Here is a 13,475-nt window from a genome sequence, read left to right as displayed (position 1 = left end):
TGGAATCTTGGGGGATGTGCCGGTTCAATGCAGAGAAATTCCAGTTTGATGCAGAAAACGACTTTTTTAGGCAGCAGTTAAGTAACAAAGATTAAGCTCTATGTAACATCTGGATTAACCAGGATATGCTTCAGAACTGGCCTCCCTCAAAAACTGCCTGGGTTGTTTGTTTAAATTTAAACCTATTTTTCACCCCAGTGCACGCATTTTACACACAAACACATACCTCAAAGTTCACATGTATTTTGGTATTCAAGCGAACTGAAGCAAATTACAAATCTGGTTTAAAAACTGGTTAAATCAGATAATCCCTTCAGAACTTTTTTTTTTTAAATAGAATTTTATTCTCAACAACTCAAAACTTGGCATTGACTGGGACATCTGAAAATCATCGTGTAGGATCCCTTTCCACACAAGCTGCGACCGCTTCACAGAACTTGAAGCGCACAAGTAACCTGCGGGGTCAGTTCACACTTGCCAGAACCTCGCAGTGCAATAAACACAGCGTATGAAGCCTTTCAGATGGAGCGACGACCGATTTATCCCTTTTTACGTGATGCATATCCTCTGGTTTTAGCAGAAAACCCCTCTTCTGCTCCTGTTCCCAGCTGGTTGGTACAGGGGATACTTGTGAAGACCTGATCTGAGCTAGCTGAAAGCTGATTTGAACTGACCAAGAGGGGAAGCCAAGAAGTGTTCACAAGGGTTTAAACAGGCCAGGGGAGCAGCGACAGAGCTGCCGGCGCCAGAGTCCAGGAGGGCACAGTCATCTGCAGTCTACGGGCATCTGATCCTAGGAGCTCCGTAAGATAACAAACCCCAGTCTGCTAGCTGGTTAGAACTACTTATTCTAAAGACATTCTAAACAAAAAATGTATTGTCCACAACAATTTGTGACCACTAAACCCCTTGTTGGTTTTACTTACAATGAAAAGCACCAAGTTATTTTCCACTCAGGACAGGATCTGAACATTCTGAAGTACAACAGAGCTCTGATAACTGCGGAGGAATGTAGCACATCCTTCTGCCTGACACTACCAACCTTACCTAAACTACTTGTAAATCACCACAGTTCACCCATACTGATTGCCCTAAAACTGTTAAAGCTTTTTAGAATCGTCACTAAAATTCAAATGGGAAGCAACATTTAAAATTTTTATCTAAAATCAGGATAAATTGTACTTGATTAAACAAAATTTAAAAAAAAAAATCAATCCGTTCAGATCTGCACATACACGAAATAGAACTAAAATATTGGAAGATGTGATGAGCTAGATGTCACAAACACGTCACGACAATGGTGCTAGACACTGGTGATCAGTACATGCCAACGAAGTAACCCTTTTTGTGTTCCTGTGTCCACCTGCATCCCCCGACTCGGCCAAATGCAACCGGTAGGTTTTTGCTTGTCGGGACAGAAGGTTCCACAACAAAATATAAGGGCCCTCACCCTCAACTTAAAGGGTGATAGCTCGATTTAAACCTCTGATAAATGCACCCTCACCGCTAATTCACTGCCAGTTAATGCTCAAAAAATCCCTGTCCCTTTATGATCCAGGGATCAGCTGCTGCAAGCCACTTAAAGATCTGACCACCCACAAACCAGGGCCTGCGACAAATCAAAGATGAAAGGAAACATATTGTGGCAGTCGAGGTAAATAATGTGGCACACGCCAACGTAACTGAGTTTTATGGGTTAAACAGCCCAAAAATTCAACTGCAAAGCAGCGCATTCAGCTCACACAATCCAAGCTGACAGTGGATGTCTAGCCAATCTAGGGCTGGGTCTCAGAGGGAGCAGTGGCTTGGAGGATGAAAACCTGCACGCATACTAATCTAGATACTTGGATTTAACAGCGATAGCTTACCCATCTCACTGGAATTTACGGAATATTCTAACCCTCCACATTAATTACTGCTGGATAAAAAGATCATAGAAAAGCGTCTGAAGGCACTGCTGCTTTAAGCTAAATGGCATTAATTAGACTGCATCTATTTCAGCAATTTGCTAACAAAGTGCTACAAAAAATGGCTTCACCTGATATTATCCTCTGGCTCAGGTTCACTGTCACTGTCGTCAGCTTTCCGCTTAATTCCTCCTGCCAGCGATGGGCTGCCATCGGAATTGAGGCTGGTATTTGGAGATGATGAATTTGTCTAGGGTCAGAATTATTACAGATAAATAGGAAGGGGGGGAGTAAGGATTTATTAGGCATTTTAAATTCAAGTTAAAATTAACGGCTTTGCGATAATCACATGCGTTATTTTTAGTTCCCCAAAAATGCAAGGCAAAGTTACACAATCCCTGAACTACTGAGTCAAGTAGCAGGAGAATCACGTCTTTGTACGAGAAGAGGCAAGCATTGGCACACACAGCAAGAAGTTCATTGTGTCTGAGAACGAAACAGATGCAATAAACAGCTCAGTATAAACTGATAAAACACGCATTTTTGATATATTCCAAATGTGGAATGCAACCGTTTTCTCCCATCTTACAGCTGATGTTACAACTTCCCTCTACAGTGTGAAAAATAGCAGGAATTATACTTGGAAAAGGCATATTTTATTTAGACTTAAGAGACAGAACACATCTTAATGATGAAAAGGACCTTAATTCAAAAATATGTCCACTGTGTGGATGAAGCTTTATGCTCACAAACAAATATTTATCATAACTGTTATCTCAAGTTAACAATCAAGACTCAGACTGTTAAGTGATTGTTAAGTGATTCCTAGTTTTCCCTCACTTTGTAGTAACTTTCCAAACATTTAATCTATGTTTCCCCTCTTCCCACTGAAAAGCGATGCTTTGGAAAGTAAAAGCAGCTGACATGTATGTGCAAGTCAGAACTATCCAACACACACGTATTATGTCCATGCGTGCGTACACATCCCAAAAAGGCCATTAAAGACCTCCAGCTTAGGTATTCCGTTTGCGCCCCTCACAAGCCTAGCCAGGAAGTTCCTCAACCTGCATTCACCAGGAGGTTTGACTCCACAAGTGCCAAACATGTCTGGGGAGAAGGGCCAGCCCGTTTGACTTGGATGCATTCAGCTCACACTCGCCCTCCCAGAACCATTTAACAAGAAGTATCATACCAAACATTTTAAAAACCACAATTTTGATTCAAGTAGTCTCACAAAAATTGGTTATCAAAAGCCACTTCTTGGGAAATTGGGATTTTTCGGTGTGTGCTTTTCAAGGAAGCTTGATAGGGTAGAGAAAAAGGTGTGCAGAGTAACCCAGGATGTGATTGCTTCCCCTTCTGAGTGTAAATGTCTCCAAGTATCTACTTACAGAATTCTGTCTGTCATGCATTCTCATCTCAAAGGCAGCTTGTCTAGGGTTACTGATTGCCTGAGGACTAGATCGATTTCCCAGGGCTTGAGGGGAAAACTGTCCACCGGGAATAAAGGAAGGCTGATCCCTCTAAAAGATAAATACATACAGGTGTACTGAGAAAAAGGTGTGATCTCCACAGCAGCATGACCATGCGCTCCCACCGTTTCCAGACTAACACATTATCCAAGACAGGCACAATTCACTCATTCAGTTCAGCTTAAAAATTAGCAGCGTTTAACAATCTCAACTGCACATACGAGACGCGAGTGAGACCCTTATATTCCTATCTTTTACTAAGCTCCTTCCAAAAAAAAAAAATTCCAACCCTGCGTTTTGTGCCCACGTTCTTTACACGTGGGCTGAACGGCAGTTTGCTGGGGAAGTGAGACTTGATTTAACTTACTGGGAGGAACGTATTGTGGATAAGCAAAATGAATAACCTTCTCCACTCTAATAGGGACAGCCAGAAAACACGTACTTTAAAAAATAAACACAAGAGCTACTCAGAGTGGGGGTATCGTACACACTGGAAGTTATGGAAGCCACACTCCCTGGAACGACCTGGCCAAGAACAGAGCTGTGGTGAAATGTACATGCAAGAGCCCAGTTTAAAAATATCAGGACATAAAAAACACCTCAGCATCCTTCCAACAACACAGTTTTAAAGAACTCTTACAGGGGTTAGAAGAGGCAAACAGGTTCCCACAAAGGCTAATGCTCCTCTACTACAGCTGCAAGGCATTGGGGAAGAGTGACCTGGTGCAGGCAGGAGGTGCGATAACCATGGCCTGGGGTAAGCCTCGCTCGCTCTCTGAGAAACGTGTCTCTAACCAAACCCACCCACCTAACGCAGACCCGCATGTGTATTTAAACCTGAACTCTTCTGCTAAGTACAGCTGCCGAGCAGACTCGTGTCGAAGCATGGTAAAGCAATTCCTGTACAGCAACCTCACCAAATAATCACGGAACTGCAGATTTGGGTAATTTGAAGGCTACAATGCACATTCAACTCTCTCCCTCCTTTCCCCCGTTTTACGAAGGGGGAGAAACATGCAATTCCTTCTTCCAAAACTCCAGTTTACGAGAAGTCATGAAAACACCCTCTAAAATAATTTACCCACGGGGCAGAAAATGCCACAGTCAGGACCACTTCACTCAACACATCTGCTGAAAGCTATTGTACACACTTTCATTCTTGCTAGTCTTTGCACTGGGAGAGGAATGAATTTACCTTCATTCTTTTTCTTTTTTCTTTCTGCCGTCTTTTAAAGTTATCCTAAATAGAGAATAAAGATAAAGTCAGCCAGGCATACAGACTTCTGGGAAAAACATTTCATTATAATCCTCATTTCATTACAATCCTCATATATGACCAGAAGGCCATAAGTTTCTTTTTACACAATGTTCTGAATAAGACACAGGTCAATTTTTGTGCCTAAATCCAACAGAAATGGGTTAGAAACACCTATGCTACCCTGAAAACCGACGGGCAAAAAAAGGTAGCTGTGTATTCAAAGCGCCACCATTTTGATAATGGCTTATTCTATCTACTGAGTTTAGCTACACAGTCTTACTTCAGGGTGGCATCAGAGGACACGAGCTCCTTGCCTGCACTGGTGCCAAAAAAACACCCAAATAAAATTACAAGACATTAAAAGTCCTACAAACAGGAATCAAAAAGGCTCAAGGAAAGATATTTCTTACTCTTGGGCTAAGGAAATGGAAAACTCCCACATCAGTTTGGCATTTCCACCAATGGGGTGATGATTAAATTGTTTTGCCAGCACTGGCAAAGAATTTCTTGACCAGCAAGTAAATACAACCCTGCTAATTCACTCACAAGCTGTTTTATCCCCTCTGCTTAATGAATAAACTGGAATAAGTCTGCAAAAATCTGCAGAGACAGACCAAAAGAGCAACAATGTATGGACACATTTCAAATGGCAGGAGGTAGGAATGCATTTGGAATTCAAATTCAGTATTCCACCCCTCCTTGTGGCACTGCTGCAGGCTGCAGCAAATTACAGACCAACTCCCCCTCCAGTTCTCATAGTGGCTCTTCAAAAAGCTGCAGGCAGTAAGAGAACCCCCACAGTTTTCATGTTGCTATCACCTGGGGGAACAATCAGAAAAACAGGCCTTGCAGTCCAGGAAAAGAAATGCAACTAAGCACTCAATTCCTTTCCAAATACAGAGGAATTCACTGGAGATGATGACAAAAAAAGTACAAAGTTTGGGGTTGGTTTTTCCCCTTATTCTGCTAAAGGAGTGTCAGTGTCTAACCATACCACAGGTCATTCAAAGCAAACCCCCAGAATACAAGAAAAAGATTACATCATCATCTTTTCTCTTTTTGAAAATGCTGTCTTCAACTTCTCCCACGGCCAACATGATCATCTGGACGCGCTGCAGGTTGACGAACCCGCTTTCTGTGAGGTACCCCTGCAAAGCAGGAAATAAAACAGTTGAAAGACAAGGCTGTCTTCGTGGCAAACACCCGGGTATTTTTTAAGAAAAAGCAGAAAGCCTTACCCCAGTTTTGTGCACCACGTTTTTGTATATGTTAACCAAGCGATCGATTGCTCCCTCCCTAAAACCAAACACACACAAGCGGGAGGTTTTCATCATTTCCAGCCACAGCAGGTACGCTTGCAGAAGAACACAAACTTTATCTACCTGATCTCCAGAGACGGCAGATGAGGAAGAAAGTCATTTCCCACAAAGAAGCACATGAAGACCCAGTCGTCAACACTCCTCTCAAAATCAAAAGTGAAAGGCAGACTGGCCATCGTGAGCTCCCTTTCCAAATACTGCAACACACACACACAGAGGATATTAGAAGACAGTGTGCCTGGAGTTTAAATAGATTATTTCTCTAAAGCGGCTGTAGGAACTGCTTCCACATACCTCTCGCAGAACACATAATCGGATGAAGATGAACTCTTGTTCAGCAAAAGGAAGGCTGTCGGCAAACTGATCGTGCTGAAAGAGAAGGGAAAAGTTGTGTTACCTCCCAGCTTCTCCAGCTCAGTTTGAAAGGCTTACTTTGAGAGGAGCGAAGAAGCATAGCCATACAGTTTCTCACGCTCTCACGCCAAGCTTAAGACATTTTGCATGTCTCAAGTTACTGGTCATTTTCTCTCACCAGTGGAAAAACCAAAAGACAAACAAAACACTGCAAGTGAGGATGGCAGGTTTGGCCCAGCATTTTTGTGCTACAGAAATGCAATGTTTGCTTATCAAAGAGGAAAGCTAGGCTAATTCCAGTAATATAATTTGCATTATGTTTCAGGCTAAACCAATTTGAGGATCTCGTTAAAACGTAAATTAGCATGTAAATAAAGAGAATTTCTAGAAACAGCAAAATTCTTACCTTGCCTTGTTTTTCTCTGGGCAAGCCTTGGCAATCCTTAACCTCATGACCCATCTGGTTACAAAGACCACACGGCTTGGGTTTATTTGGTTTAAACTCTTCCCTAATGATAGTGAAGTTCGGCTCATGTGTAGCTAACCCCAACATAATCAGATCAGCTACCAAAAGAGAAGAATAAAATATAATGAAGGATAAACAATATGAAGCTTTTTCAAAAAAACAAGGTAAAAAGCAAAAGTTCATGCTACCTGAAGCAAGAGTCACAGAGATGTGCTTACCCACAAACTACCAGACAGTACAACTAAGGGAAAGCTGGCCCTTCAGCTACGGGCAGTGCTAGATCTTTCCCCATGTATTACACCAGGCTTTCAAAAAGTAACAGACACACTGGATTATTTACTCAAACACAAGCAAAAGCCTAAAAACTACAGCCCAACTCAACCCTAAAACAGTCCAAGAAAGCGTAATAGGGCATATTGCTAACGAAAGGGAACTCACCATCAGCCCCACACAGACAATGATGAGTATTTGGGTCATGGTTTGGTTGGGCTATAGAAAAGAAAATGACATTTATGTCAAAGTCACATAAATACACGATTATCAAACTTAATTTAAAACAAAGTGTTCATGTTGATTTGAATGTTACCTCTTTGTCTTCTAATGTAATCCATGATTTTATGTTCACCTTCACCCGGAGCACTGGCATCAGATAAAATAACCTGCAAAACGTTTGAATTATGGAAACGGTTTACGCTGCCACAGTAAAGAAAAACCCAAACAACTCACATAGCTCATATTCTGAGCCTGACTTATGAACACCTGACATCTTAATCTGTAGTTTCAACTAATATATTACAACTTAGCATGAAATTATTTAAGGGTTTGAAGGTCTATTCATCAGTTCCATTTTTCTCCATTAATTCTAGGGTGAAGCTGACAAATTGATTGAAACACCCCCAAAATTATCACATCATTAACCAACAGATTTGAAGTTTCCTGACAAGTTCTCAGGGCAAATGGAACACACACTAGCGAATTAACAGACAGAGCAGACATATACCTGCTTCCCTTGTGATCTCCTACACTATCACATCGTGGGTTTCCTTACACCGATGTCCAAATGAGTGTTTGCCTTTCAAAAACTCATGTCTGATGGAGGGAAGTAATTAGCGTCAACTGCCCTCTAATTAGACTGCTTTAACAGTCAACTTCCGGAAAATAACACAGGCAGCTGCAACCGAGAAGACTGACTGCTTTGCCCTCCAGCACAGAGCAAGCACAGCAGTGGGGAACAAAACTCAGGAGGAGTGGGGTGGTTGAGGAACAGAAGGGGAGAATTTGAAAGTCCAGAAAGGCAAGAAGGTGTTGTGTTGTGTTATGTTAGTTGCCTGTGATCATCTGTAATTAGAGTAACGGAGAAACACAGACTGCCTGAGGTAGCAAACAGTTAAAAACCCCAAACATATAACTAAAAAGAATAAAAAAAAAGCATAAATCGCATATCTTAACACTTCTCCCCACCGGAAGAAATAGTATTTCTAAATCCTTGTCTCCCATTGTCTCAAATTGTGGTTTCTACTCTCCAATCTTCTCATTGCTCTCAAACGACACCAAAACAAACAGTGCTGTTAGACTGGGCGATTAGGGTGAAACCTATCTCTGGAGTTCTAGCAGGATGTGCAAGCAGGTCTGTTATTAATAACAGCCCAGCGCTGCAAAACGAGACAAAACCGTTAAATTTATACTCTCCAAATCACATCCCAACCCAGCCTCATAGTTCACCTTTGTTTTCCTCAAGTGTGAAACTTACCGTCAGATTCTTCCAGCCCGGGTCGCTGTTCAAACGGTCAGCGATGTAATAGCGGAGACATTTAGCAAGATTGTCCATAAACTCCGTCCCCTACAAAGTGATGGAAGAACAGAAATGAAACCTTCATTCAGATCCCGGCAATTGCTGGTTAAAGTGCGAGATTGCTTACTGGGGTGATACAGTTGCTGTCAAATCTCTCTTTCACTTCTTCTGGAGGAAGAATGCCACCTAGAGCAATAAAAACATGTAACAGAAGTAAATTGATATGGATCATTAAAAACCTTTCTGCGTGATAAACCCCCAGATGGCTCCCCGGTAACAATTAACACCTATTGAAATTAAAAAAAAAACCCAAACACCAACACAACTAAACCAGCTCTTACCATTATATTATCTCCATCTTAAAATAAGGTACCAGCACATTTACCAACGTTGTTGTTACTTCAGAAACGTGATTTCACTACCTAGTCTGCCAAAAGACTGTGAAAGAAAACCTCAAAGAAATGGAGCTTGCTAAAAGAGAGAAAAGAGGAGGAAATATTTATTTTCTTACATCTTCTCCCCTATGTTTCCACTAGCTATTCATCTGGGCTCACAAACAGGATTACACCAACTCCTCTCATCTCTGAGCTTCATAAAGGGTCTTCGCAGTCTAGAAACGCTACAGGAAGAAATGTTAAACAAAGTCTGTCCTCCCTTTTTAAGTTCTGCCGAGGTTACACAACAGCCCTCTCACCTGGGCTGCAGCGCTCATTCCTCCGCACACTCACGCGAAGCTACTGCTCCAGCGACACACACGCCTCAATCCAGCCATGCCACTGTCACCCTTAGAAAGCTGTGCTCAAGTCGCTTCCTCACCCGGTTTAGAGTTTCCGCTGCCAAGTAACCCGGCTTGCAGTTCATTATTCCCGTGCAGCAGTATTTTCACCTGATCCCTGCTTTTAAGCCTCAACTCTCCTTTCACCGAGCCCTATGGATGCATACTTCCTTCCCAGGAGTTGGGGTCAGTGTCCCACTGCTGCGTTTACCCCTGTTCTTCTGTCCCGTTTTTTCCAGAGGAATTAAGAGTACGTGACACAAATCCTCCTCCTAGTAATGCACGGAGAAACACCCACCAGGACACCCCTTTTCTAAACCTCCTGGCAACCTTCAAAACCAACGGGGTGACTCTCACTTGCAAAACCTCAAATACCGTCAGAGTTCTACCTTTTGACAGAATTTCTTGTCTTATTTTTTGCTTCTCTTCAGCAGCTTCCATGCCCTCCTTTGATGCTCTGAATCTTCTTGACCGCTGTTGATTCATTTTAGCACGTGGAGCCTAAAAAAAAAAGGTATTGAAATTGGCCAGTCTGTGATTACACGAGCGTTTAATGCAACATCAGTCTAAACTGACTGCGACGGGGATTTCTGCTGTCCCTCCCTCCCTGGTGTCACCGCTGGCTCTCATGTGGCAGCATGGGGAGCGGGACATGTTTCCCAGCAGGTCTCTTGGCTTCCCTGTGAGGTAAGGCAGCAGCCTGTCAGTCTGAGATGCACTATTTTGGCACCTCTCAGCGAGACTATGCAATCTGGATAGAAAGCCACTCAGCAAACTGACGTTACTGGGAAAAGGTGGTGTCCTTCCTCAGCCCAACAGATGCACTGAAGGGAGATGAGGGTCGGGTGGGGAGGAAGACAAGCTGCCAGCCCCACACATCCCTTAAGGCTGGCCCAGGAAATGTTCCGCAGCACCAACCATTTCACTGTATCTGCTCCAATGATTTTCCCAGCCTGCTGCATGAATTCCTACTGAAGCCACAGAACGGAGGCACACAAGCACTTTCAGAGGGTTACTGTCTTACAGGAGCTTCCCTTCTTTTCAGAAGACAACACAGGTACTCACTACGCCATCTATAGCCATGTAGAGAAGTCGTCTTGGTCTTACAATGTTGAAGATCCTGTCGATATACTCAAAAATCGCAACCATCATTTCATCTTCATTTTTGGGTGCTGGCCTAAAACACAGAGCACCCAATTTAACAGCTGAAACGCTGTCAAGAAATCCCATTCGCAAAGAGACAAAATAATCGCCTTACTTGTCTTCTGGATGTGTACAGGGGTGAATGATACCATTCATATCCAAGTACAGGTTGTCAAACTCCACTTCATTAGGGTTAGGTCTGCTGGTATCAATCGGAGCCTTGACCCCATTGCACTCTTTAGCCTGTGAATGCAGTCCAAACACGTGTTTCAGTACTTGAGAGAAACATCACAAATAACCAACATGGACATCAATGTACAGACTCACAGAAGCTCATTTTTTTCAAGGGCAGGAGGAAAAAGGATAGCAACAAGCTACCCACATAATTACCCGAAGGTGCATGCATACACCATTAAAACAGCACTGTTGGGTATGTTGGTTTTGGGAAACGTTTATAAACAAGCACAACTAGAAGACCTTACAATGTGTTATAGAGTTGGGCCGTTTCTGTTGATCGGTGTGTACCAAAAGCAACAAGTTTCTATCTTCTATTATTCAAGAATCCTTTCACAGCCAGGACCATGCTGACTCCCTCAAAATTCGGCAAAGGGACCTCAAAGTCCATAACATGATGCTGTAACTTCAACACAATAACCAAGGAGACTCGAAATCTTTCTGCTTCTGATGCTCAGTTCCCCAGACTGGCCCATCTGAGCAAACCTGCGCCTTTTCTGACCACAGTCCAGCATTCAGGTCACACACACCACTGGGGACGCAGGGAAGTGATCCACCTATGGCTGACAAGGACAAGCTTCCCAAAGCATATCACCACATCCTGGTGAGCACTGGACGAAGAGATTTACCTAGAATGAGGAATTTTCCAGACTCCTCTACACAGAGCAGAGATCTTTACAGATCCCACCAGCCAAATCTCCACTTTGGGTACATCTGACTTTTCTTCCTGGCCATCAAGTGCACCGAGATGCCCAAATCCCTGAACTCTTCAACTCCTGCCTCTGCGTTTACCTGTGGGTACACGGGAAATACTAAATAACATCCAGTCCTTACCCCTCCACTTCCACAGCCAAGCAAACTTGCAACCCTAACGCTCCGCTTCCTCTACATCAGTGCTATTGCTGCTACCCAATGAACATGAAGCACAGCCCCCAGTGCAGATGGTGAACTCCACGCGAAGTTACCACCACCCGAAACCACTTAGGCTGCTGCACTGCTCCCACATTCTTCAGCAGCAGTAGGCCCAGAAGTACAAAGAAAACTAATCTCAGCTGAGCTGGAAGCAATAAATGATCCCCCATCGGTTTGCATAGGCTGTTGTGTCAGCGACAAGCCCCAGAGCAGAGGCTGGAGCTGGCACTGTAACACCCACCTAACAAAACCCACCCCCTTCTCTGAAGCTGTCAAAGTGAGCCATGACTAGCAGTCATGTCCAGTTTTGGTTCCTCACCATTCCTCGGGGTTGGTTTGGTTGGCCCGGGTTTTGCGTGGCTGTGAGTCTTTGTTTTGTTTGGGCTGGATTGTTTGGGGTTTTTTTGTTAGCAACTCTCTCAGCCATGGTGAGGAACTCAGCACTCTCCCTTTTGAAGCAAGACCACCAGCCGAACATGCAAACCACTGAACGCCAGCAGCATCAGTGTTGGAAGAGACAGAAGCTGATCAAGAGAAAGTCAAGCGATTTTCAGAGGCATTATGACTGGAAAGGGCTATAACCTAGGGTTGGAAGGAAGCATACTCTCAAATAGCCTGGCATAAAGCAAAATTAAAAAGGAGAGGAAAACACAGTATTGCTGCTTCTGTCATTCACGTGAAGCTTGTTGGCAGCCAATGAACCAGCATCAAGCCCTCCTCTGAACTTGCTGCCTGCTACTCAGTTAAGGAGTTCCCACAGCTCTAACACAGAGCTCAAACTCTCAAATTCTGAAGGGAAAACACCCCAAAACGTAGAGATGGTACTGCTGACTTCAACATCTTGCTGCTCAGAGCAGCAGCAGAACCAGCTGAAATTATCCCAAGCTTAAAAGACAAAAATTAGAACCTCAAGGCAAAACAAGTCTGGATCCGGTATCTCCATTTTTCACAGTCACAGGTGTCTGGAATTCTGTGAAGTCATTTGTAAATAACTGAACATTAAGTCCCTCTGTTTCGCTTCGAAACAGGTGAAATATCTGCTAATTCATGTCTTCTACTATTCATGCAAATTAGTCAAATCCTGGGAATGACACACTGACCACTGCTCGTTCCTCTGCTGAACTTCCTATAACACACCACCCTGCATGGTTTTAGCAGGAACGAACAGTCGGGTGCACCCGGGGCACTGCAGCTCGCAGTTGTAAAATTACTCTGGGCAGACAATGCCCACAAGGAATGTGGTTTCCATCACATAATGGGACAAGAAGCCTGCCTTGTGTCCTACTTGATCCTCTGTCAAACCTCTTGCCAGAGCTAGCTGTGACTCAGAAGGTACCAAAGGCTTACTGCTATGTGATATGGAAAACAGCATCGCCCCTGTCACAGATCCTGCCTTCAGTGGTGAAGGTAAAGCAAAAGCAGCATGATCCCTTGGAGATGGCTTGGAAAGCCGTTCAGTTTTCATCTGCATACAGCTCTGTCAGCAACTCCACCACGACCTCCTCATAAACCTATCAGATTTTTAATGTAACAGCCTTGTGGAAAGTTTAAGTATCTGGGAGTGATATCTCTTGTGATAGAACTGAACTGTTCACTTCTAATCTGCAGCCTCTTTTGAAATGGTTGAAAAATAGATCTTCAAATATGATACCTTAGCTGTAGCTTTAATAATTTGTATGAATTTGATTAAGAATATTCACTCCTGGATTTTATATTATCTTTGAGATCTTCCTCTTACTGCTCAGCTTAAGAAAGAAGATTAATCAGATCTAAAAAAAAGAAATAATCTAGCAAGGTACGAGAACAAGGATCAACTTTTTAATATTTCAAAGAGACAAGCTAC

The 13,475-nt window shown here is 43.2% G+C and overlaps 1 protein-coding gene across 1 annotated transcript in view; it reads right to left on the bottom strand.

The window, feature by feature from the left end:
* The window catches only part of XRN2 (5'-3' exoribonuclease 2), a gene marked incomplete at its 5' end in the record, with an annotated part of 36,079 nt that extends 25,350 nt beyond the window's left edge, over positions 1–10,729 (bottom strand). The window contains 15 exons of the mRNA XM_010152182.1: positions 2,039–2,157; positions 3,299–3,430; positions 4,575–4,619; positions 5,678–5,785; positions 5,876–5,933; positions 6,020–6,153; positions 6,251–6,325; positions 6,717–6,874; positions 7,215–7,265; positions 7,363–7,435; positions 8,527–8,616; positions 8,696–8,754; positions 9,733–9,844; positions 10,409–10,520; positions 10,602–10,729. Coding sequence (XP_010150484.1) covers positions 2,039–2,157; positions 3,299–3,430; positions 4,575–4,619; positions 5,678–5,785; positions 5,876–5,933; positions 6,020–6,153; positions 6,251–6,325; positions 6,717–6,874; positions 7,215–7,265; positions 7,363–7,435; positions 8,527–8,616; positions 8,696–8,754; positions 9,733–9,844; positions 10,409–10,520; positions 10,602–10,729 — 1,454 coding nt within the window. The remainder of the gene's footprint in view (positions 1–2,038; positions 2,158–3,298; positions 3,431–4,574; positions 4,620–5,677; positions 5,786–5,875; positions 5,934–6,019; positions 6,154–6,250; positions 6,326–6,716; positions 6,875–7,214; positions 7,266–7,362; positions 7,436–8,526; positions 8,617–8,695; positions 8,755–9,732; positions 9,845–10,408; positions 10,521–10,601) is intronic.
* Between the last annotated feature and the right edge of the window lie 2,746 nt (positions 10,730–13,475).

The sequence above is a fragment of the Eurypyga helias genome, unplaced genomic scaffold (genome assembly GCF_000690775.1).
Source record: "Eurypyga helias isolate BGI_N326 unplaced genomic scaffold, ASM69077v1 scaffold6925, whole genome shotgun sequence".
NCBI classification, from domain to species: domain Eukaryota; kingdom Metazoa; phylum Chordata; class Aves; order Eurypygiformes; family Eurypygidae; genus Eurypyga; species Eurypyga helias.
The sequence above is the reverse complement of the archived record's forward strand: the minus strand, read 5'-3'. Positions and strand labels throughout refer to the sequence as shown.